Below are 25,836 nucleotides of genomic sequence, written 5' to 3' on the forward strand. Positions count from 1 at the left end.
TACAGATTATTAATAAGCTGTTTGTGAGAGTTTATACTGGAGCTAAAGCAGCATAGGTGTATCAAAGCCGTGGAACAGCTGTAAGGTCCTTCGTCAGGTCAGAGAGTATAATGAAGTTAAGGTTTACAGGAGACATTTATTCTTATCAATTAGCAGAGGCTAGTCTCGTCCTAACTCGCCATCTCATAGAGGCAGAGAGTGCCGGCTGCCAGGTCTAAAAGCGCATTGATTCTTGGAGTCCAAGATCAAACATGAGAGAGAGTACTAGCTGCTTAGTCGAGCAGTGAAAGCATGACAGGTTTGGTTTGTGCACTGTTTTCTGATGATGTGTCCAGTCATTGAGAAGGCCATCAAATACGCTTTGTGTTGCCCCAGAGAGTGCTGGGAGCAGTCCTGAGCACAGCAGGAAAATAATGAAAGCCTGTCAGAAATGCGTGTTCTTAGGCAGCTTTTCCAGTAGTTTGCATCACCTGATGTGGAGCTGTGACGCGTTGAATCAAGAGGTGGTGTTGAATGTGTTTTCTACGTGGGGGGTGAAAACGGTGCCCTGCTACTGCCTGCATGGTGGGGGTAGCTTCAGGGTGTGCTTGTCCCACTTTTTTGGGGTACAGAGGGAGCATGTGTGGGAAAGTTGTAGACTATCACTGAAAGGGAAGCAGCAGTTTCTGAGTAGAACCTTTTCTGTATTCTGCAGTATGAGTAGTCTGCAGGTGCGTAAAGGTCCATGGATCAGGGAAGCCTTTTCTCCAAAGACTAGCAGTAGCACATCTCACTACCTCAGCCTTTCCTTCACTGACCTCATGGGATTTGAAGGGTGAAAAAACATCGAGGGTCTTCCTGCTTATGCTCTGTGTCACTGAAGTTACTGCTCTGTTCTCTGCAATACTCCAAGTATGTGTGTTGTGTTCCTTTTGAGGATCCTGAGCTGCACCGGTGAGGACATACTGGGCTAACCGGTATCTTGGAGATCATGAAACTAGTAGGAACGGTGTGACAGTCCCTGTGCAAGGGCTGCCAAAGTGGATCAGGAACCCTTTATAAGCTACGAGATACTTAGGAAGTGCTGCGTCCTTGGAAGAGCCACAGGGTGCAGAGGAGGTGGGAGCGCAGGGCAGGTGCCATCCAGCCTTGGGAAAACTGATAAGCTGGAACACAATATCGGGCAATGTTGCTGACTGTAGTACTTTTTGCTCCTGAGGATGAGGCCTGTTGAAGTTTAGAGCATAAATAACTATTATCTCTCTGGTGCAAGGGCTCTCGCTCTGTGCTTGGCCCTCTGTCCCAGCCCCCGCTCCATTCAGCAGGGTCAGGGAGAAGGGAATAAGAGGCGGTGTCTTTGGCTGACATTAACCCGCTGGGGAGGGATGGGAGGAAGGGGGTCTTGGGGGCTGGGTTCAGAGCAAGGTTAGCCAAATATCGGATAAATTAAGCAAGAGAAACAGACAGCTCAGCTTGCAGTGAACTTTTCACCCAGCTAACCTGTTCCTCACCCTGCATTGCACAGGTGGAGTACAACTCAAGTAGAGCACAACCCTTGCTCTCCCTGCCTCCTTCTGTTGCTGTAGCGTAAAGCATGGCCAAAGGGAGAGCAGGAACTGAAAGCGGTTTGATTTGCTGTTTTGAGTCCAAGAAATAATATAGTTTTAATTGCTGTCTTAAGAGCACTGAAGTTAACGCCGCTAGTTGCAGAGGGGTTAGTCATTATTTGCTCCAGTGTAGAATGAGGACCAATAATTTCTGGTCATAGAGGATTGGGCAGAAATTCCATACTAGAGGGGGCAAGGAACAACTGACAGTGTCTGAACAGGGACGATTAGAGATTCTTTGTGGGAAGACACAAGACTGGTGGGAATTCAGTGAATTCTGGTGTTTATATTTCTCTGACTTTCCTTGAGCATTTGCAGTGCAAGTAAATACAAATAATTGCTGACAGATGTTGTAAAAAATAGCATTATGTTAACCATTCAGCTTAATTTTTTTCTTAGTTAATAATGTATATTGATAACTGGACTTGGCATACTTGAGCTCTTACTCACATTACCACTATGGAACGGGCTTTGCTCCAGAGGTGCAGTATGGAACCCAGAGCTGAATTTGTTCTTTTGACCCTTTCTTAAATCCCTGCTGCTTCCTCTCCCTCTCATCTCCCAAGAAAGCTCCAAGGCAATTAAAGTTACCATAGTTGCTCCATCACAATCAGTGCATAGTGGTGAGGCTGAAGTTTTGGATACGCTTTCTTAGACCATTTTCCTGTTTTGTGGTGTGGCAGACTAGTTGGCGAGTAATACCTGGTAAAGCACTTCAACCTAGTTTTTGGGCTAAAAATCACTGCTTTGAAATTGTGACTGGAGTTTTCTTCTGATCTTCCTTTTTCCTTTTCACTTATTGTAGGTAAGGAAGGTCTGAAATCAGTAAAAACTGTCTAATGCACAGGCGTTGAGGCCTGTATTTTTCTCTGTGTGTGCCTATATGCTATAAAACAAGGGTCCTTGCAGACCACCCCCGTAAGTAACTTTTACCGGTAGTGCGCTTTTGGATGCTAAATGCCAGGAGCTCTGTGTCTAAAATGGAAAGAGCATTGTATAAACCTAGAGATAATCTCTGACTTCAGGAAGCTGTGAGCCTTCCTGGAGCAGTGAATAGTTTCAGTTTTGCCCCCTGCTCTGCTCGGTGTGGAGTGATTTCCACCCCCCATTTTGGATCTGGGAAGGAGGTCAAGTTCTTAGACTACGTGTAAATGTCAGTTCACATACAGCTTCTCAGCCACTGCCAGGTTTACATTAGGTGATTGGCTGCGAAGTAGTACCGACAGCATCTCTCTTGGTACCCCAGATTCCTGGGTGTTGAGGAAGGTCAGGCGCTCAGACTGACATGACCACGTTGTCCAGATGTGCATTCAGGTCAGCCCTGTGTTGCAGTAGAACAGCTGACTTCAGCTATCCCAGTGGTGCCGCTCTTGGTTACAGGAAAGCTGTGGGGGAAAACATAGAGCTTAGTGTCACCATTTGCAGTTTGCTCATGCCTCTCGTACCAGAGGATGAGAATGTAATTTTGATTTCTTAACATTCCGATATTTTGCCTGTCAGGTGAAAAATGTGGATTGGATGCAGAAGCTTGGTATTTCTGTGACAGAAGAGAGCCATGGCTCTGTAGATTGGGAAAAGTGGGAGTGTTTTAGAAGAAGGTGTGGAGAAAGGGAGTATGAACTGTAGTGTGGTTGCCATCGAGTTCATGAGCCTGCCTGTTGCTGATGCTACTAGTTGTTTATCAAACAGTTTTTCTTCTCATGCGGTTGTTTAAAAAGATAAAAGTAGTAGTTGAAACCTGCATAAGGCAGCACTGCTCTCTGCTGCCTCTTCCCCTGCAACGACAGAGGCATTTTTGTGTGTTTGGTGAGCTCAATCAGAGAACAGATTCTGTTCAAACTCCCTTTTTGTGTTTGCTTGTTTTGGGATTTTGTTTTGTTGTTCTGGTTTTGTTTTGTTCTCTTGGGATGGTTCTGCCTGGTTAATTTAACAACCTGTAGTTTCAAATGCAAATACCGCTACTGGGGAGGGGATGGCAAGGACAAGTTCAGTGGTCGTCAGATGAGCGACACCACTCCTTCTCCATCAGTTTAGGCAGATTCATCAGAGCTCTAAGTAACGTCATAGTCTTTGTAAAGACAAATTTGGTTGTCTGATCTGTCAGAGTGTATATTCTCCACAAAAATTGCTCCCTTTTAGACATGTTGGTGAAATTTCCCAGACCTGTTTGGCTATTCACCTGGTGGCTCGAAACCCTGGTGTCAGGGCAGGCTTGTTTCTTCTACTGTATTTTTTTACTGCCCCTTGAGTGACATCATTTAAGTGATGAGTCTCTGAGAGATGATTCATACCAAAAAAGATCTAATAATTGTTACCAGTTATTCAAATCAGTGTTACTGATTTCCCGCATCCTCCCACTGGTCCCTTGAGCTCCCCCACCCACTCGTTTTTCCTAATAATTCCCAGGCTTTCTGGCTGTAGGCTCGATATGCCCTCTTCTGCGTTACTGTGCTAAGGTGTAAGTATCTGGCTCTCCCCAGAGGAACATTTAGGGCTTGGCTGCAGCAACTTGTGTAGGCAGATACAAGCTGGAATGGAACTAGCAAGGTAGATTGACTACTGGCAGCTTCAGTAAAGCTTCAAACCGCCTTCACAGCACATCTCCTTTGCTGTGCTCTGGCGGTGTTGTTGGCAGTCTCTGAGGTAGCTAGTTCAAAGCTAGATGAGTAATGTATCTGCAGGCTACAGTGTTGGGGTGCACAGAACTACAAACTGGATTCTCTGGAGGAGTTCTGCAAAGAATTACGCTAATTACACGTTCCGTGCTAGCAAAGACTTGTACCAGTAGCGACCCCATGTGCTGCTGCTGTTCCAGTTTGTAGTTAAAATTGTTTCTTCTCTTTCAGAAATAAAAGATCTTCAACTCATGAGGCTTGTTTCTCCAGCACCATGAATTGAAATCTGTATTGTGCAGTTATTCTTATTAGTTGTAAACACTAAGCTGCTGTTCAGAGCAGTGTATTTTCTTCAAACAGCTCCTTAGTCTGGCCCCTTTTTCCCTTCTTGGTCATCTTTTTTCATATCCCTATGCATTCCTCCTTGATCTTGCCTGTCCAAGTCCCTTCCACATCTGCATTCTCATTTCTTTTACCTTCCTTGCTCATTCTCTCTTACAGTAATTTCTCCTATTGGCAGGAACACACTTGATTTTGCCCAGTTAGGAGGATCTAGAGTCCCAGAGATGGAAAAGGGTGAAGCTGGATCAGTTTTGGATGTCCACAGTGACAGAACATATCAACATTAGGTCAGCTGAAGTTATCAGGTTGATTTTAGAGGTATTTTTGGCTGTGTTAGACTGTCTTGTGCAAGGCCTACAAGAAACTGAAAACTGTAGACATATAGTCATGCGGATCTACAGAGTTGCTCTCCCCTAAGCAAGGAAAACCAGCATTCACCCTCCCTATTTATTAGCCCTGGGGATGGTGTGTTAATTTGACTTTGGGGGGTGGGAGAGTTGTTAGCTTGTTGAAATTTCTGCTGTCAAAAATCCGTTTATAGGAAGTGGAAAGCCACTTCTGTTGTGGAGCTCTTTTGTTGGCTTTTGCTGGGAGGGGTTGGGCTGGCAACAACTGAAAATAAGAATGTTCTCCTCAGTATTTGAGGCGAGTTGTTCATTTCACAAGACAGCGGCAAGGAGAATGAAAAGTATATTGAGAAAACGGGGCACAGAGACAAGATCTTAGTTAGTAAGAGGGCACAGAGGACTAACAAACTCAGTCAGTTTCCTAATACCCCAGTTTTTTAAAGGTAAAAAAAACCTCTTGATTGGGCTTTTCCTATAGAGGAGATACGGGGATATGTTACAATATTAAAGAAAGGAATTCAAAGCATAATCCATCCCTCGCACAGGATTCTTGCATTTTCTGTCTCACTTACCGGTTACTTTGGTTCTGAACCGTGCAAATAAGGAAGGTCATCACAAGGACTGTGGCTTGTTAGCCATGTTTCTGCAGCCTGTGAGCTTAGCCCCCAAGTAAGCCAGCAGCTCTTCTGGAGAGAACCGCTTTACATAGCAACCTCCTCTTGTGTTGGATTGTATTCACTGTTCTGTTCAGAGGTGAAAAGTCCTGTGTAGCATATGTTGGCCTAGCAGAATGAGCTCACACGAGAAGAGCAATATAGCTGCCCCCTTTCTTCCTTTTTGGAAAAGCAAGTGAATTTTTGGCAGTTCTTGTGTATGTAGTAAAGCTGGCACCACAACTCCTACTTTGTCAGCAGTAGGACAGTTGAAGGGAAGAAAAGCTTGGCCTAACCTTTGGTATGTTATTTATTATCACTTTGCAGCCCCCTGGAAAATGAACTTTAGAAAATTCTGAGCCGATGGTAACGGTGAACACTGGGAAAACCCGGGAATCAGCAAATCCATTGTGTTGTGCTGACAGAAAGATACTGTTACAACACACTTTAGCTGCCAACTTGCTGCAGTCACTCAATCCATCATGGTGGGCTGTTGGATCACAAGCCAGTGAAACTCAGCCTGGCGTGTTATTTTAGTCTTACATGGACTGTGAGATAAACGGGGCATGAACCGGCCCCCTGGCAGGGGGTCGACCCCTAGCGCCCTCATTAAAGTGCCAATCAAAAAGAGTAATGGAGCAGGGAATGGAAAGCTGGCTTCTTCAGCCTGTTACTGCTCTCAGTCTGAGCAACTTTCACAAGCCAAGGGAAACATTTCTCTTCTGAATAGGAGCCAGACCTCCAGAAATACCTCCTCTCTATTTGTCTCTGTGAGAGCAAGTGCTGAGGCTCTTCTGGGTGTCTTGCTTGCCTCTTACTACACGTTCAGTGCAGGTAGTGGGAAGAAGTGCTGCGGAATGCAACCCAGAAAGGGTGTAGAGGCTTGTTCTGTGGAATATACAGGCGCTGTCCTTGTGTTGATCATCATTTGGTCAGTGGCATGGTTTCTGTCGCAGATTGCTGACCTCTCGGCATTTATGCGTGAAAGATGCAGAGAACCCTGCTTTCTCTCCGTAGCATTCCAGTTACCAACGCGAGTCTAGAAGTCTTGGCCATGCGTGCAAGGTGCAGAAGTGGATTCTTGTGCTGTGTGTGGGCTATTTTAAACTCCTGCGGGAACCCACAGCAAATAGATCCTGCAGTGATACCACAAGCTTTGGGTGAATATACAGCTAAGGCTCAGGCGCAGTGCTAAGCTGCCTGTCATTGATGGTTAATATTTCAAAAAGGCATCTAACCTCTGCTTTAACAGTGGATGCTTGTCTCTCAAATTTTGAGTGCATCCAATGCTGCTGATGCTGTTGTAATTTCTGTATGTCTTGTCACGCATGCTAGGTTTCTGGTGTATAAATGCATGTTCTTCTGCATGTCAGCTTCCCTCTGGTGTGTGCTCCAAGGAGAGGGCAAAAAGGTAGCTACTGAAAAGAAAGAAAGGTGGATGAAGGTCTGTGTGGATTTAGCGTTTGAAATCAGGAAGCTCAAAGCTGGGGAGTTAGCTCTTAAACCTGCTTATAAACGTCAGCTCTTTGTGTGATCTCTGTGTGATTGTGAACTTGGCAGCTGTTTATTTTTGCTCATAATGTTTTATCAGCAGATAGTTTCTCCAGGTGGATATTGGTTTGGTTTAAATTTTTTTCAGTGGGTAGGGTCAGCAGTTGGAATTAGTGTCAGCGAAGCAAAATGTACAAGTACTAGCTAGCTTCAAGACCTAAGAGTGAGCTGTGCGAGTAATAGATTCTCCTGCTGCCACCTAACTAACAAGGTGGTCAAATTTCAGGTTGACATACTATTGCATACTGAGACTGGTACAGATTAGAGAAGCCCTTAAGAAGCATTAGAGGAAACTAATACAGGCAGCAAGTAAATAGCATGATTGGAGATCAGCTTTACACTGAGCTAGGTCAGAAAGAATAATTTTATCCATTATATATATACAGTATTGTGTTTTTGTATTCTACATACAGCTGTCTGAACTTGGGGTGTAAGAATGCTGCCTCTGCATAATCCTCTGAAGACTCATAGTGCAACTGCCGTTATACCACCAATAAAGACGTATTCTGGCACAGAAGGTAGTTCTAAATATAATCTTGAATAGAATATAAATTATTATTATTAATAATATATCAATATATCATCTGTTCTATTATTATTATAGTCTTCTAAATGTAATCATTTCTGGGATGTTTACCTCAGGTCCTGTTCCCTCCAATCTTTGAGATGCAATCGAAAGAAGAAAAGAAAAAAGAAATCCTGAAAAAGTATTGGCACATGAAGGGCCTAGAGCTGCACTTTGGCAGAGGGAAAACATGACTGGTGGTGTTCTCCCTGGTGTTTGAGTTGCTGTGTCAGGGGCTTGACCTTACCAAAATAAGGCTGGGGAGGAGGAGTCTGGTCCTGCAAATGGTGGTCTGCTTGCCCCCGCCCCACATTCAGGCAGAATTTTTTTGTGATTATTCTGGTATCTGGTGATTTGTCCTGCTGATTGTCGATTGTTTGCCAAGGGCCTTTGAAGCAACAGTCATTAGCTGTGGTGAGTCACCCTCCCAGGTCAAAGAAAATGTTTGCTGTTGCTGCGTCTAGAGGGTTGAGGGCCAGTTGGTATGATGGATTTCTCTTTTATTTGTTAAAATTTCTCTACAGCTGCAGCATCCAGGGGAATTTTTTTGCTGGCATTTTCAGCGTGCAGAAACAATTGTTCCGTAGCTGCCATCCACAATCCTTGTCCTTTGGGTGACCCATCCATTTATCCAAAATGTAAATGCACATGAAAGCTGTTTACTTCTCTCGTGGCCTTTTAGTACATTTGAGTCAGACCAGAGTAGGCCTGAGGTGCAAGGTTATTCTTATCCACCCAGAGAACGCTTTGTGCCGGGCACATTGCTTGGGCAACAGTGTGTCAGCTGCAGAGAAGAAAAAAAAAAAAAACGCCAACCCAAAAAACCCGTGTGATACTGGAGTCCGATTGCATTGAGGCAACAGAACTGTATGACAGGCCATTAATAGAACTGAGATAATGCAGTAGGCATGCATCTCTTATGTAACTGCATTTTGCTCCAAGATTATTTTTATTTCTATACTAGAATGTGCTGTATTCTACTGAGGCAAATAACAAAAAAACACCCCTTTTTTTCCCAATGTTTGTTAGTGGTTAATGAGTAACTTTAGCTGCCCCCCTACCCCCCCCCCCCGCCCCTTTGGCAAGCCTCCTTTCATATGATTAACACTGCACTCTCTACATCTATGAGACATGTGCAAAGCCAGTCAGTGTGAGGACCCAGCCTTATGTACACATCTGGCGCTGTTTTTTTCCTCACATTCTCCCACTTCAGAAAATCTGCTCATAGAGAGCTATGAAAAGCATACGGTTCAGTCAAACTGATCTGCGTCTTCTGTTAATGAGACATTTTCTCAGTGAGTTAACTTTGTGGTATTAGTGAGGCAGGTGGCTTTGCACTGTCCCAGTTCCTTTTTTAAAGCTGTCAGAGCACTGGGCCAGCTACCAGCAGGCTGTAATAAATAGGCTGTAATAAAGTTGAACCAATAATACAAGTGGGGAAGAGTGGAAGTGTTTTGGTCCCTGCCCTACATTTGATAAAACTAAGCATCACAAAGTGTATTCTGATTAAGAGTCTACTAGCAAGCCTGCATTTTTACACGTCCAGACTGGAATCGGAAGCTCTGGGCATAGTTTGATTTATTTTTTTCCCCAGAAAAATAAGACTGTGTGTTCCTTCTTGTAACAACTACGCTTTTAGGAATAGAGGAGTTTGGACTATGGCCATCAGGTTTCAAGATAAGTTTAAAAAAAAAAAAAAATATGAGTATGGATGTTTATACATATGTGTGTGTGTATTAAAAAAGTATATAAGCATACACACCCACACACAGGGTGTCATTCTTTGCAAGAAACTAAGTTGTATAAGTGGATTTTGAGCAATTGTTGGCTTAATTAAAATGTGTTTGGGTTTTGTTTGTTTGTTTCTAATATCTTTGCAGCAGCCTGTAACTTGAAGGTGAAATCATTGTGATTAGCAAATAGAGGCATGTTCTTCTAAGAAGAGCAACAGAGCAAGCAAAGTTATTCCTAGAGGAGTCATCATCTAGTGGTTCGTGCCCTGTAGGAAGCAGGTCAGTGCTAAGCTGTGTTACAGGGCGGGGGGAAGTTGAAAATATATATAGTTGGCCTAGGATCTTAGGAAGTAAGTATTGTATTGATGGGAAAAAAGATAAATGCTGAAAACCGTCATACAGTCTAGGAACTGGGATGGCAGTTAGATCAAAACCTCCTTGTCACAGCAGAATGTTACGATTATTTTTCTGTTTTGAGATGTGGACCATTTAGCCACTTACATTCTCTCCACAGAAATGTAAGCACTGCACTTTTTTGGTAAACAGCATTCACAACTTAAGCTGTTCAGATAGTATCATCTAGCTGATTTATTGGAAATCTGTTCAGGAGCAGAAGGAAGGGAAGGATGTTGATCACATCTTGCACACTGTTTACCTCGTTTCAGGCGTACCTCATTTGTGTTTCCTGTTTCACTGCCTAGACGTAATCTATAACGGGCTAAGTTTAAGTAGGTAACAGAATTGTTTATGATCCAGTAATGACTATAATGAAAAGTCTGTTTCAGCCTGATTGTACCGTAGCAAGATGCCTAAGTACGTGTAGAACCTCACCCCTGGTTTGAGTAAAGTTACCGAACTTCCTTCCAGTTTGTTCTGTGACGACTTCAGAAAGTGAGCGAGTGATGAATTTTTCTTCTTCCGGGGCAGCAAGCAGAAAGCTGCCTTATCCACTCCTCCTACCTGTACTGTGCTAGAAGATCCTGCTACCAGCTCAGGACTGTCTCTGGGAATTGCATTTGGTTACAAAATCACATATTGGTGAGTGGTGTGGGGTTTGCCTCTCTTAGCAGCCATATTACGCACATTTCCTGTATCTTTACACTTTTGCGGTTCCAGCTTGTTTACCAGTACTACCGTTTCCTCAGCAAGAAGGTCTCTTAGTGGCCTTGTCACATTTCTGTCAGCTATGAGTATATCATAGAGCATAAAACAATATGATCCAAAATAGTAATTCTCCATGTTTTGATTGCTTTGTCAGATACAGGGCAGCAAAACGGAGGTTTGCAGCCACAGCTGTGGATTTAGGTCAGAGCAAAAGAGACTTCTGTAGTTCTGCTTGTCCAGAACTGCTTCTAGAATAAAATGACACGGCCATCTGTGTTCTTCTGCAGATCATCTTGCACATTAAAACCTTGCTTACGTAATTCAGTCACAAGTCTGTCTCCTTTTAGTGACAATAGAACACATGGCTCTGGAGAAGTGTTAGAAATATTAAGATGCATTTTTCCCACATAAAATTACATTAATACCTGAAGTGCCATTTCTTTGGAAGTAAGTGACTTGTTTAACTAACTCTGGCATGGTATAGCTTGGGTAGGTGACATGTACTGTGAGGCGTTAGTACAGCACAAAAGCATTTATCAATCAATCATCAGCTGTGTTGGTCCTCCAGCTGTGTAAGAAAGATGCCTGGATTTTATTTTGCAAGAGGTGCTTTTTCTTTGAAGTTTACATAGCTTAACATCTAGATTTCCCACTCTTAAATGACTTTGGGAAAATGAGACCATCATCTCAAACACAGATTATTTAGTGTCCAGGTCAGAGAAATTACAGTGTTAGAAGTCTGGGTTTGACCTACAGTGACAACCAGCATTCCAGGGGGTTGACCAGGTTTTGCCTCCAACATCAGAATTACCTGATGCAAGAACGGTCTCAAGGGCTGTTCAGCCACTCCAGAAGCATGTGTCTAGCTTAAGAGATTTATTCATTCCTGTCCTCTACGGTCATCTTCTGTTCCCGCACATAATTAACGAACGGTTCCGCAAGCAAGGGCACGTGAAGAGTGTGGGTGGAATCAATTTATTGTGCTTCTCCAAAATGATGGTGAAATGACTCTTATGTCAATAATAGATAACCTACATTTCTTCAGTAGCAACACCAGCAAGAAAACAAAGTTGGTCAAGGTAGGCAGAGAACAAGTTGTACGGTTCTCAGCAAAATACAGGTAAAAATCAAAGCGAACAAGCTGAAGCAAAGTATTTCTGCCTCAGCCATATCGCTGGATGGGTTATAGGGTTGTTTTGTTTAAATACTACCTGCATTGTTGTTGATAGGTTGTTTAATCTTTATTAGAGCAAAGGTGAACAGCTTTTTATAAAGGCTTGGTCAAAGAGGCCTGAAAAAGCATCGTCTTTTCTAAATGGTATCGGCTGCATGCTAAAGGTGGGGGGAGAAAGCTGCCTTATTACGGTCTCTCATCTGCGACTTTTTTTCCTCCTCAGCTTCTGAAATTTGAAGACTGGATCTGCTTTCCTTGCTGCAGCAGCCATAGCCCCTCCAGTGAAACCAGGCTACGGGTGGTAAGCATACTGTCTTCATAAGGCTCATAATCTGAAGAACTTTGCAGGATTTGGTAAATGGAACTATTACGTTGTCCTGTCTGCTTACAGCTTGTGTTTGAGTTCCTAAGAATTTGAGTGCAAGCTGCAGACTTGCACTTTCCACATCCTCTGACGCTATTTTTGAATATGGCTCCTAGAATCTGAAAGTTGTATTTATTCACTGAGTAATAATGTTAGTAGTGCCAATAGCAAGTCCACAGTAAGAGTTCCGAAATTATATAAAAATAGTTGGGTTACAGCAATAAATAACATCATTTGTGCATTAAAAAACCCCAAAGTTCTGATTCAGTTTGTTTTGGAATGCTACATGAGGCAATGTGCTGCTTTCGGCTGCGTCTGTATATATCATTCCTTGTACTCCTGTGTACCCTTAAGAGAAAACTTGGCCTTGGCTATAGCTGAGTGAGCGACTTCTTCAGCCCCCGTGCTCCAGAGGAGCGCAGTTATCATCAGGAGCAGTATTGTAACATACTGGAATAACCTAAGCCAGTTATGGTCCGTGGTACTCATACGCACCTAGGCTAGTGGTGGGTACACCTTTCAAAGGTTTAAATAGTCTCCTGCTTAATCATTATCAACAGTCAAAAAACCATGTTAAGCACAGTCCAAAAGAACCAAAGGAACAAATACACAAATTAGATGCATTATCTACTGTGGCTCCCGGAGTTCAGCTAACTCAAAGGGTACACTGGCAAACTGCTTTTCAGGTGCTTGCATGCCAGGTCCTTATATAATTGTTACAAAACTTGAATTTTCAGGAGAGTGGCTTAAATACTTAACAGGGGTCTGCGAACTACTACTTCATTCGCTTCCCCATCTACTTACTTACCATGTTTGTTTAGCAGCAAGATATTTGCTGCATAAAAAAGAATTTAACAGGGGAGAGAAGCAGGGAGGCTGGGTAGCAGAGTGAGTCCAGCAGGACTGACACGTTAAAGCACTGTTGAGCCAATGCACTTGTTTGTTAGAATTCTGCATTTTACTTAAAAATTACACAAAGATACAAAAGAAGTGATGCATTAAATTGGTTTCATTTGCGTAATGGACCTTGATGGATTTTGATTCCCAGTCACAGACCATACATTCATCAGATACCACGTTTTCTCCTCCCACAGTAATCCTCTGCTTTCCACTTTCCAGGAGTTGAGAACTGGTTTAATTCTAACCTTCCATTTAAAAATATTCCTGTATGCCTTTATGAAAGGATATTAAAAGGTAAAAACTAAGTTGAAAGTGAAGCTATAGTGGGCTCCTTACTTTGGGTCGCAGGTTTCCAAAATAGCGCTTTTAGAATGTACGTTACACAGCTTGCATTCACACTTGAATCCTGCACAGCAAAATGCCGTGGTGCACGCAGACGTTCGGCACAGGTGCTGAACTATCTCCAGGGAGCAAACATGAAAGTGAGTTTGCCTAGTTGCTGGGAGTAAGGGTATGTAAGTACGTACACTCATTCCTCAGTCTTCAGCTTGGTTAAAGTTGATGAGACAAATACCAATGCGATGTACAACATTTGAAAAAGCACGTTATTTTTATTATTTCAAAAAGTTTTAATTTTGAAGAGGTTGTCATGAAGACAAATGATGCAGTGATTTCTTCCCCCCTCCATCTCTAATGCTAGCAGAACTCCACACTAAGCAGCCAACTATATACACTTACTCAGTCTGAGTGAAGGGAAAACCTGAAGTTAAAGATTGCCATTTCCAAGGCTGCTCACTTGAACTATTTTAAAAACGGAGAAGCAGGGTCCTTCAGAGGTGCAGACTTCCCTTTGCTAGACCAGAGTGCTGCATTCAGAACAGAACTGGCTTCTTGTTTTCTAATATTTTGAAAATGCAATTGAATTAGTGAGTCCTCCAGCAATACCTAACAAAATGCAACCTTTTTTTGGTTAAAAAACAAGGATGACATTTCAGCGGAACACTAGGTATACGTGCATTTAGCTGTACTAGTGCTTTAAGGAAAAAACCCAACAAACCACCCCAAACAATGCACCCTAATCCCAGGCTGTCTGTGCTCCAACAGCTGCAATTAACTTTTAATTTAACTGTATTTTTTTAAAATGTTTATCTACGTTCCTGCACTGGGAAAATCTGCTTTCTCAAGACAAAAAGAGAGCGAGCGAGAATGGCTAGTTTTTGGGTAGTGCAGTAAGACTCGGTATATCTCCTTTAATTTCTTTACACAGTAAACAGACTTCTATTTATACCAACACCCTGGTCTGTACTTTCTTATTTACATGAAACACTTTTACATATGTACATGTTAGCAAAATAGAGGGCTTCTCCCAGAACCAAATGCATTCCAGCTATATCTTTGTGTTACAACAACTAATGCTTTTAAGAAAAAAGGCAAGCCCACCTCACTTGTTTTCTTATGCACAATGATTCCATTTAGCTAAATACTAAAATAATTGTATTTATTTCCTTCCCATGGAGTACTTTTCTCCAGTTACAGAATCCCATCGACTCCAGACTGATACTTGCAATTTGCTCTGGCAGTAAGGAAGAGGTTTTCAAGAGTCCAGCTCTAATTGTTCTTGATTTTCACTGAGTCTTAACATAAGCTGTTGTTCGTAATAGAGGCTCTTTGCATAGTTGATTTCTTGAGACAGCTTTACCGCAAGAACTTCAGATTTCACTTTCACCTGCAAAAAGAAATGTGATTTTTCTTAATGTGGTACTGCTGTCAGTCTAAAGCAGAATATTATTTTATTACTTCACTAACTGAAGGGATTAGGTTTGAAGTCTCCTGTAAGGAACAGAAATGTTTCAGTGGAGGTTCCTTCCCAGTGCTGAGGCTGAAGGAAAGAAGAAGTGAGAGGGGGAGAGACAGGTAGACAGAGATGGGTATTTTAGGACGAGAGCAGAAACATCTTGCAATATTTGAAGCTACTTCTGCTGCATCCCCTCCTACCTTTTATCTGGCTTGTCTGTTTGGAATGTAAACTGACTTGGGTCAGAGGTGAGCCTGTAACCTTGCCTGTAAAAGAGCCCTGAGCAGCTACTGTAATGAAGCAAAAAAACCACCCTGTAATGGGTCTTAAGAAGTGAGAGTTCTGATTAACTTTTACATGCGTAGTATAAAGACTCCTTCCAACCTTTGATACTCTGCAGTAAAAAAATACTACGTATAGGAGGAGAAGTGAAGACTAGAGTACATAGATGGCAAACTACTTGACTTTCACATATGTATTGTAAAGTTAAAAGCCTTTCACAGGTCAATACACATTTTTTGCCTGCAGGAATATGTGAGATTTTGCCTTTGGCTCTTTTTTTTCTCAGCAGTTTAGGGAGCAAGTTCTACTGTCACCTAAGCCTTTTTGGCAGCAGCTATTTTCACTGGTGACAGAACAAAGTTTTCATTGTTACGCAGCACAGGAAACCAAACACTAATGACTACAAACACTTTCAGCACCAGTACACACATAAAGCGGAAAAAAACAAGAACACCAGAAAACAACCAGCCCCCCACCACACCCACCCACCCGCATGAATGAAACAATAGGCGCTAGGTCCTTACTTACCATTGGCTTCTGTTGTGATGGGCCTGGCATTGCTACACCACTACTTGTATTAACAGCTTTCTTCGTCAACTGTATATACACATTCCCATGGTCTTTTGAAACAAGGCAGTGGTAGAGATCATCGTACTTGACTTCTAGGAAGATGGCCTCGCGGTCTGTGTAATCACCACTCTTCAGAAAATAAACGGCTTTAGATGAAATGAGAACACAATAGCTGTCTATGTTCTCCACTGCTATGAAGCTGCAAAGAAGAAAAAAAGAAAAATTACTCACTTGAAGCTAAAAATCGTAAACTAACAACTGTCTTCACCTGTTATGTTTTGAGTGACCTTTAGAAGTCTTTCAGAAAAATCAACCACGTAACGTGTACAATTCATCTGTATTTAATTTAAGCGGGTCGGAAAAATCAAGCTGATGAAGTACCCTCTCACCCAGTTAAAAAAGATCATGCTGTAAATCAAATATTAGCACTAAATGCCTGGCTTCTAGCTTTGGACCTTGAAAGGGCATATAAAAATATCCTTTAACAAGGCTTAAGAAGAGTAATTCCCTTGCACTGGAACACTGCAAATCCTGATACTGACGTTTAATTGTAACTATCTTCAGTTCCATTGCCAATACTTGAAAGGTTTGCAGACATTTATGACAAAAGCATTATCTTTCTACACACTGTAAACCTACGGTGCTTCCTTTTAACACACACCTCCCTTGCCTTTAGAAACAAAAAAACAAGTTTAACCTGCTGCCTGGATCAGTAGCTAGAAGAGAGAAATTAGCTGTTTAACACAGGGGTGAAAGGTTAAGCAGCAAGCAGGTTTCCCCAGAGGGATTAGACGGGGTGATGAATAGTAGAGGTAGAAAAAGAGTATTAAGAATATTGAGAATTACAATGGCTGAAAAAGTTGATGTGTAAGAAAATAACAGTAAGGAATGCAAAAGTGAAATAGGTACTTCATACACAAACGCTTCTCCCCCACTTTTGATTTACTACTGAAATGAACCTCATTAGTGGGTTTTTTTAAAAGGCGGAAAAATTCAGAAAGTTAAAAATGAAATCAGGAGTAAGAAAGAGTGCTAAATAGAGTAATAATGCTCTGTCAACAACCCACAGCGGCAGCAGCATATCTGTAAAACTAGGATTCTCATGTTGTCGGGTATGTTCAAAATTACTATTTTCTGAATCCTTGCTTGTACTAATCTGTCTGCTGTTGTCCTAATACATTCTGCAGAATACTCCACTGTCTTTGAACCCAATGAAGATTGTCAGTACCAAGAGTTTTTAGTAGACCAGAAGAGTTTACCATCCCCAAAACTACTGCTGGCTCTACCATTTAAGTAACTGCACAAATTACTCTGAGCTATATCCAAATAAACCCATAGCTATAAGTGGTATTTTAATAGCCAAAAATACTTCAAGAGGTCAGATGACTGTTTCTTTTTGTGGTATAAAAGAATAATTCCAGTAATTTTCTATTCATAGTCCTCTGAAAGATGGTATTCTGCACTGAACGTTGTCTTTTCCCTACCCTGTGCCTCCTAGCCACCTCAGCTGACAATTGCCCTTGCTTCCATAAACTTGAGAAAGGCATACACGCTTATTCAAGTTGACAACTTACATTTTCATTTATGTGCTGAGAAGAGCACAGCCATTCTATTAACAAAAAAAAAAAAACCCAAAACAACAAAAAAAAGGCCTGTAATGTACTTTGCCCAGCTCGAACTTTGGATAAAACTATGGGATAGGAAAATTGAATTGTGTTCCTTTAAGTAGAACAAAACGAACAGAAATGTGAAAATGTGTATTTCAGCTTAAAAAACACTAGGTGAAAGAGAATGTTAACACAATTACTGAAACTAGCAATTGCCCCTCAGTTTTCCATCAAAGTTCAAACACTTTGGGGTGAGGTTTTGTCTTTGAAATAACAAGTAGGATGGAGAGTGGTATTTTTTATGAAGTGTCATAGAAAACTTAATTTTAAAATAGAGCAGCATTACAGCCTGCAGAATAATAGTCTCGGTCCTTAGGACAGGCACATAAAAGCAAGTACAGTATTTTACAAAGATCCTAGCTTTGACTCGGGTCAGACTTCCACTAGAAGCAGAACCAGAGGAAATTGGCTCGCACATTGGCTTTCTTTGCTTTTCTTTCTTTTCCAGCAGGGAAAGAAGATCAAAAGGTGATTATCAGAAACCCCTAGTACTGTATCCATGTCCCTAGCAATTGTCACAGCAAAGTTGAGAAACTCGAGCGGGGTTCGTATACCCACAAAAGCAGAACAGCTGTTTTCCTGAGGTATGGTATTACAGCCTGCTATATGGGGGATATCCACAGAGAGAACTGAAGCACTGAAAGCTACTATAAACTTCAGTGGAAGCAACTTGGTAATCAGACTAGGGGTTTGTGTTTTCTCCGTTAGAACAAAAGATTATATATCTAATTTTCCATACAAGATTTTTACTGGTGTCCTGTATATATTTTGAGGAATGGAAACAGAGGTCAGTGATTTAATGCTGAAGCACAGAAACATTAGCTAATTTGTAGCTCAAGCTCTACATTTTGTTCTAACTTTGAGTCATGCATCATTACCCGTTTTCTCTTGCCAACCGTTACTTTCTTCTCAAGAAAGTTCTCAAAACGGGTATTTAACCTTCTGAGGTACTACTTCAAGATACTATTTTTTTTTTTAACCCAGACTTCTACACTATTAAAAAGATCTCAAATTAATAAAATGAAAAATTAAATGAAACATGATCCAGAAGAACAAAGTAGAAGCAACCAGATCTCTGGAGAATTTGTGGGTTTTTTAACAACATCAGGAAGTAATTACACAATATTTTCCAGAAGTGAAACAGTGAGCCTAACTGGAAAAAAATGTGGAAACATTTAGTTAGAACAGTAGAGCAAGGTATTAAACCCCCTTTTATGGATTTAACTCTGAAGGAAAATATGCAAATAATCAGGTCTTTAAATGTGTTTCTGATTATGATACTAGGATAAAAGTCAGAGGCATAATTTTGTACTTATTTTCCATGACAAGAGACACTGTTTTCTTGTTGAACGATGTTCCTAATGGAACAGTGAATGAACAGTGCGACTCAATGACAAAGGCCCACTGATCTACTTATGGGGTACACTTGCAGAAAGTTGACAGTTTTTTGGGGGCCATAAATTGCTTTCTTTCCATTCCCCCTACCTAAGAGCCAGACTGTATATGCATAAAGACCCTTCAGCGAGATGAACAGGATGACGGGAGTGTAAGATCACAGGGCCACAAACAAGTGGCAGGTTACAAACTCTTCCTCACACTTTGCTGAAGGTAGACTCTAAGAGTGGCACATGGCCTTCAGAGCCTGATCATTGACACTGGTGAAATTAAGAAACCCTGCTGAATTGGTACGTCCCTCTATGAGCTTCACCATCAACAGTTTTAATGACTTTGCCTTGGCAGGTACTCTGATGGCAGTATCTTACACTCTCCACTGAAAACAGCTGTTCAGGTAACTGTGATAGAGATCAGGTTAAGTCATGAATTATGCCTTAAGACCAATCCAACAAACTAACATCGCCTGTACAGCTATCTTTCCACACCTTCACTCTGTAGGCGGGTTTTTTTCATACTCTCAAACCTGACCACTAATAACATTTATACACTCTTTTCACTTGCTTTCATGAATCCCATACTCAGGGCATTCAAATGTAAATGCGCCTTTAGTGTATTACCCATGCAAATTATTCCATATTGACTTTTCTTTTGGGGGGGCAGGGGGGAATTTGCACATTATTTTGGCCATTAACTCAACAGCCATAGCTTAGGAATACAGTGTACCACAGGCATCCAGGTTGGCTTCTCTCACATCTAAACCAGGGCCACCTTAGAGTGCACTCTGTGCAGGTCAGCAATAGGTCACAAACTGCTGTCACGGACTCACTAGCCACTCTACTAGGCTCCGGGCTGTGAGAACTAGACAGTAAGGGACAGGTAAGGGAAGAGATCCTAGTTCTGCCGGTATGCATGTCAGAGGAAGAGGAGTGCAGGGTTAAAACACGCACTTGTTCTATCAATGCACGTGGAGGGCTGGACGTGTGTTACGCATGTTGAATGGACTAACGATTACTTAGAAACTTCCTGAGATTCCATCTTTCGTACTGACAGAAGGGGACCAGGGATATTAGAAGTCAACAAACCAAGGCTGTGATTCTTCCACAGCCCGCATGTGACATGCGATCAATGGCAGCTGGCAACAGGCGAGTCACTGTATACAGTGATGTCTGTATACAGTCCAGGGACAGGCCGCTGTGGAAGACGTCAGGTGCTCATGCTGTGCTGCTGATCGGTACCAAGAGAAAACAAATGGAACGTGTGCGGGCGGGTAAAGCGGTTTTAGTCCCTCTTCCCCAAAGACATGAAGATACAATGGCAGCAAACAGAACTGCTTAACATAACTGTGTAAGTCAGTACTTACAACTCATCTTGGATGTTGTCAGTCAGTTTGAACAGCTGTTCTTGTCCTTCTGCTTGACTTTCCAAATAGCGGGGCAAGAGCCCTTGAGGTCCTCTACAGCAGCGTGGCTTTCTCACTCTTTCCGCTTGTGTCCTACGTGCAAAATAGATGCAGAGAAATGACTTAGTGCAACAGCAGCGCTTTTGCTTCCACTTAAACCTGTCAGCACACAAAGTTGTATTTATTTTGAAATATGAGGTATGACAAGGCCTTTAAAAATACAAGGTTTTCACAAATACTGCATATATTCTGTAATACTTGATCTGGAAGACATGGTGTCTATTCATACAGCTTTACATTTCAAAGAAATGTCTCCTAGTTTTCCTCTACAATTAAGGGGCGGTATGCTAAATTAATAGGAGGAAGAGCAACGTACACTGAGCATACTGTCTGCAGATTTTGGGATCTATTCATCAGCAAAGTTTTACTGATTTGACTGTTTCTTCTCACTTCTCTACAGAAAATAAGATTACATCAACCTAGATGGAGCTCACACTGATGGACAGCATCAGTAGTTTGGAAAGGGTTATGGAAATTGGCACATGCAGTTAAGACAAAAGTAAAATCCACAGTTAATTAGAGTCTCCATAGTAGGGTTTAGCATGCTTTGCCTTTCTTGAGCATCTATTAAAAAATTACAGTAATAAAAAGATACACCCGTGTGGCCTAACAGACATCAGAAGTTGATACTGGTCACAGTGCTAAACAACTGCAGGCTAGGTTCCTCCCTTAGCAGTATTTTGTTAAAAAATAATATTCTGAATTCCTTTAAGCTTTTGGAACGCCCTACCCCTGAAGAATTGTGTTACAGGCTGCCTAGCCCTGCTTTATTCACTGTCCCTTCCCAACAGCATCACTCTGGGTCTGCCGCATGCTTTTTCATCTCTCTCTCAGGCTACTGCTGTTAGCAATTTTCTGAGCCAAATGCACCATTTTTCATTAGTGCTTTCTACTTCCCATCTTGATGCTTTGTAAAGATCCTGTACAATGACCTGTTTCTATGCTTTTTGATCAAAAAGACAGGAAAAAAAACCCCCAACATGTAACAACGCATTTTCTTTTTAAGCTGCTTGGCAGTAAGCAGGCAAGCGTACTTGCCTTCTAAGCTGTGCTTTCTGCAGATGTTTTCTCTGGAGCCTTGTTCCTTTGTTACCTTTCCCTTTCAGCAGTCCTGTCCCAGACCTGTAACCCATGCACCCTTTCAAAATTTGTTTTCCTTTGAGTCTTTGACACCTTTGCCTTTTAATGGTGACAGACATTGTTTTTTGCCCCTTCCCTTTTTGGCTGCAATAAAAACAGAATCTCTCACATGTGTTTCATGACTTAGTATCATCTTTGCTGCTCTCCCATTGGGTGACTGGCCTCTCCGTGTGTTTTGGCTATTGCTGCTCTGTCTGGTATCAGCATTGTATGTTGCAAACAAGGTATAGAAGCCAAAGACACTTGCTTTGAGCCCAGCAGAGAAAAAACATCAGCCAATTTATAGTTTTAATACATTACTACTATCTAGTAAATTCTGATTTTGTTAATGAGATTATCACATCCCTGACCTGTGTAACAAATTACAGGGGCTCTGACATAGTGCTTATCACTGATCCTCTTTGAGAGAAACTTCAGGAGAGACAAAAAGCTGTTGACTTCACTTCAACTGAACTATGGTTATGCTAAGATGGAAAGTCAGTTTGTCAGCAGGGAGGATGAAATGAAGAGTGGAAATTCTCCAACTAAAAGAATGCGAAACAGAGCAGGAGCTTAAGAAACCATAACAAATGTTGTCATTAATACTGCCAGTAAACTTATCAGTCAAATTTTCAGTTCTACCTCTGCTGATGGATGTTTTCACTGCTTTACGTGTCCTGCTGCTCTGCTTTTGGTTTTGGTTAGACATTCGTTAGTTAATTACAGTGTTATGCATCCAAGCTAAAAAATGCCAGTATGAAATTGCCATTTGCTGCATAAAGGTACTTAGTTTTCCTCATTTGCAAAAAGTGCAATTTCTTAAAACTATATTCTTCCATTAGTAGCATTTCTCTGAGTCAGAATAACCTAAACAGCAGGTAAATAGATTACTTCCACAACCTATGTATGACTTAAAATTATTCCAGTGAATAACAGCTGTATGCGATAGTTAGAACTTCACTATTAAGTACTACGACTCTGGAGCAAGTCACCTCTCCTGTACCAGGTACAGTTACATGACAGTATTGTTATCCTCGTGAACTTACACCAGAGGTGATCAAAAAAGTGCCTGTTTTTACCTATTTGATTCTTACAAAGTAGTAAACAAAAGGATGTGTTTGCCTTCGTGACATGCAGGATGTTGAGGCCAGGTTCCAAAGAAGTTAAAGGGTTCCAACCAGTGTCATTCATGTCTTTCTGCTTGTCCTACTTTCTCACTTCCAAACGCAGGAAAATGGCAAAATTTCTCTTATTGAAGAAGCCCCCATTGGCTGCTAAACCTCTCTGCAGCACCTGTAGCTTCTACTGACAAGTTTAAAGAGTGAACGTCTGAAGCATAATGAACAGGTTTTAATTAACTTTGGCCAATCAGTAACTTTTACTTAGACACTTTCCTATTACACGTTCAGGGAAGTTACATAACCATCCACATGGGAGTGAGCAACAACACTGCATAATGGTTTTTACATTACCATCATTCAGATAAACGTTCAACTGTGCTATTTTTTCTAATAGTCTGTAGTACCGTGAGAAGAGGTATTTGAAACATTGCAAGCAAGACTACTGCAGAAATGAGGAAAGAATAGGGCCTTTTAATCTTATTCCATAGAAACCAGAACATCAGCAAACACTGGTTTCTAATGCCTGGCTTAGAAGCAGGTCAGTGAAAAAGTACTAGTACTATAGAAGTACTGCTAGGCACGACAATGAATTTCTGGAAGGCTTGGCAATTTCTGAGTTGTGGATTTGGTTGTGGTTGTTTTCGGGTTTTGGTTTTGTTTTTAAATGGAAAAAGTACTTAAGAGTACAGTGCTTTTGGTCCCCACTGCTCCTCCATGCTAAAATGTTCATCCTGGTGATAAAAGACAATTCTCCTCTTGGCGGTAAGCGGTAAGAAGGTCAGCTGCTTTTCAACTACGTGCCACTAGTGCTAGTATAAATTGCGTTGATTTAGTTCATCAGCCCCTTGGCAAACTGGTGTGTTTGGTCTGGACAGCTAAAAACATTCCACACGACTTGACTTTTTTAATCTAAAAATTTGTTCTACTGTCTCAAGTTACGTTCTGTAAATAATAAGCAATGCTGATGAAATACAAAAAGCTGAAGATTTGTAAAGCAGAATGAACGGTGGTGTGCCCACATCTGTGTTACATTAAGCATGCACTCAGCAGATTTGCTGATTCTTTTTTAACAAGCACACAAAGGCAATACAAGACAGAAATACCCTCACGTGTACTAGTCACAGCAGGGAAGAGTGCTGCTGAATGAAGACACAAAGAGATTGGAAATGGTGTCAGAAGGTTGAGGCACACACTCCAGTTCCTCACTGTTCAGACAAAGCTGAACACTAGAGAATCTCATTTCAGATGACTGTACGCACACTAAAAACAGTTGACAGTGTTAATTGGTTGGCTTTTGCTTAACAGTTCACAGGATTCTTGTGATTCAGTTGACCAGTTTTAAGCCAGAAGTTTTATAATCAAACAGATCCCCGACCTACTGATGTAAGGAAGCTGTTCAGGTATTACTGGTGATAATTATTTACCAGCTGAGATTGAAAAAACTGTACAAGAGACATCACGTGTTTTACAGAATTACTTATCCTTGTTCCTTCGCTACACGTTCACCCCTGTTAGGTACCCTATCACATAGAAGTGATTCATGCCGAGGGGCATGAATATACAGTGTGTTTGAGAACAGTAACTGCTACTCATCTCTGAGTGTCTTTTGCACCTCAAAAATTTCCTTGAAGTGTACCTGTATTGCTTTGACAAAAACATTAACAACAACAACAACAAAATCAGAAGGTACCGAGCTTTGTATATTGACAGATGATAGTCTGTGAAAACAAAACATTGCACTTCTAAAATTGCATACAAATGTACGTCTTTCAGTTTCCTCAGTGTGACATCCAGAATAATTATTCAGAATAAAACAACTTTAGGAAATTAGCAACTTCTCACGAGAGAAAAAAAAGCATCAAGGAAAAATCCTATGACCGACACAGCAATCACTGCCACTTTTCATTTAAGATGTGTATCTGTAGAATTTCTAATCTGTCGTCTTGGTAAGAGCAGCACGGGCAACTACAAATCTGTTCAAAAAGCCCAACTTGAGCACGTATACAGATTTTGATCCATAATCAGAAGAGTGTAAGGACACCCCAGTCCTGCACAAACAACAGCTCTAAATGCAAGGAGATGCAATCCTGGCATCTGAAACCAGTATTTAATGGAAGAGGCTATTGCACAGAGACTTCACCTGCTGTACTGCTTGCCTGTCACCAAAACCGCAAGTCCATTCTAGCTGACAAACGCTGGTGTGCACATCAGCTGTGTATGCCCTCCCAAGAGATCTCTCTGACCACAGGGCTCTCCCCCACACTCTCTAGTAGTAATTTTCTTCAGCTAGACCCAGTTCTAGCTGCCAAAACTTCCAGCAGCTGTCATCAATGTGTCGCATTCATAAAGGTGTTCCAGTTTAACCACCTCATCATTCCAACCCATTTAAAGCAGTAACTTACTGGTTCTGGTATAGCTCAAATTCTGTCAGGGTTTCCATTGTAAACTTGGTTTTTTTCACGTTTGTGTAAAATTTCTTGATAAAAGCCTGCTCTGGGCTGTAACTTGGCATACTGACTTTCAGCTTGGGAACAATTTTTATCCTCTTGAAATAATTATTAAACAACCTTAGTTCAAACAAAGGAAAACTGGCAGGTAATATAAGCCTATGAAACAATTCGATTGCTGCTAGTATTTTGAAGAAATAATATCAAACCTGTTACTTACTTGGCTCTGGAAAAAGTCTGCTTCATAAATACAGGGAGTGCTTTGTCTAAGGAGGCTTTAGTGCGTTCCAGACATTGAGAAGTGACTTAATCTGAGAAGTTAAAGGAGGACTAGACTTACATCTTCTACCAAATGCCCGCTACAGTTGCTCGAGTTCAATACGGAATTGCACCTGCAGCCTTCCGCAAGTATCATCGTTGCATGCGCATAATTTCCACAAAATGGAGAACGAAGACAGTACATGTCTCATAGACATGTAAGGGAGGACAGAGAGTGTAAAGTGTAGTCAGAAGTGCCAGAATCAATTAAATGCTAAACAAGGTACACCTTAAAAATGAACCTAAAAGTTCATCCATCACAGCGACAAACTACAGATTATACAGTCGTACCACAGGATCATAAGGATAACAAATGAAAACAAACGTATGTCATTTCTGATACGGTCTGCATTTCATAGCACACCTTCCAAAGTACTAAAAGTCTACTACTTCCACGGTTCTTTCCTCACTGAGGTACACGTACTTTGTTTCAAATATCGAACCCTTGCGATAAGCAGGAATGTCCCCTGCATTTACCGAGCATAAGGGGACAGACAGCGTTATTTTTTATGTGCTAGTTCTCTGCGTCTGAGATCATTAAAGGACTTGGGCTTCCAGAAAATCCTGTGGCAATCAAGATTTCACGTTCTGTTGTGACTCTCCTGGCAGATGGTAATGCTGTGTTTCAAAGGGTAAGTACACTTGCCTCCCAGCATTGGGCTTCGGGGGTGCAGTTCCCAATAGGTAGAAACCCAGAGATTTGGCACCGCTCTGTGATGGAATTCATTC

At 41.6% G+C, this 25,836-nt stretch overlaps 1 protein-coding gene across 4 annotated transcripts in view; it reads right to left on the minus strand.

Annotated features, from left to right (window-relative positions):
* Positions 1–14,528: 14,528 nt before the first annotated feature.
* The window catches only part of VPS13D (vacuolar protein sorting 13 homolog D), a gene marked incomplete at both ends in the record, with an annotated part of 103,760 nt that continues 92,452 nt past the window's right edge, over positions 14,529–25,836 (minus strand). For all 4 annotated transcript variants that reach the window (XM_082009419.1, XM_082009418.1, XM_082009417.1 and 1 more), the window contains 3 exons: positions 14,529–14,660; positions 15,540–15,780; positions 20,004–20,135. In XM_082009419.1, coding sequence (XP_081865545.1) covers positions 14,529–14,660; positions 15,540–15,780; positions 20,004–20,135 — 505 coding nt within the window. The remainder of the gene's footprint in view (positions 14,661–15,539; positions 15,781–20,003; positions 20,136–25,836) is intronic.

This window comes from Phaethon aethereus (genome assembly GCF_964289735.1).
Source record: "Phaethon aethereus genome assembly, chromosome: 21".
Taxonomy (NCBI): Eukaryota; Metazoa; Chordata; class Aves; order Phaethontiformes; family Phaethontidae; genus Phaethon; species Phaethon aethereus.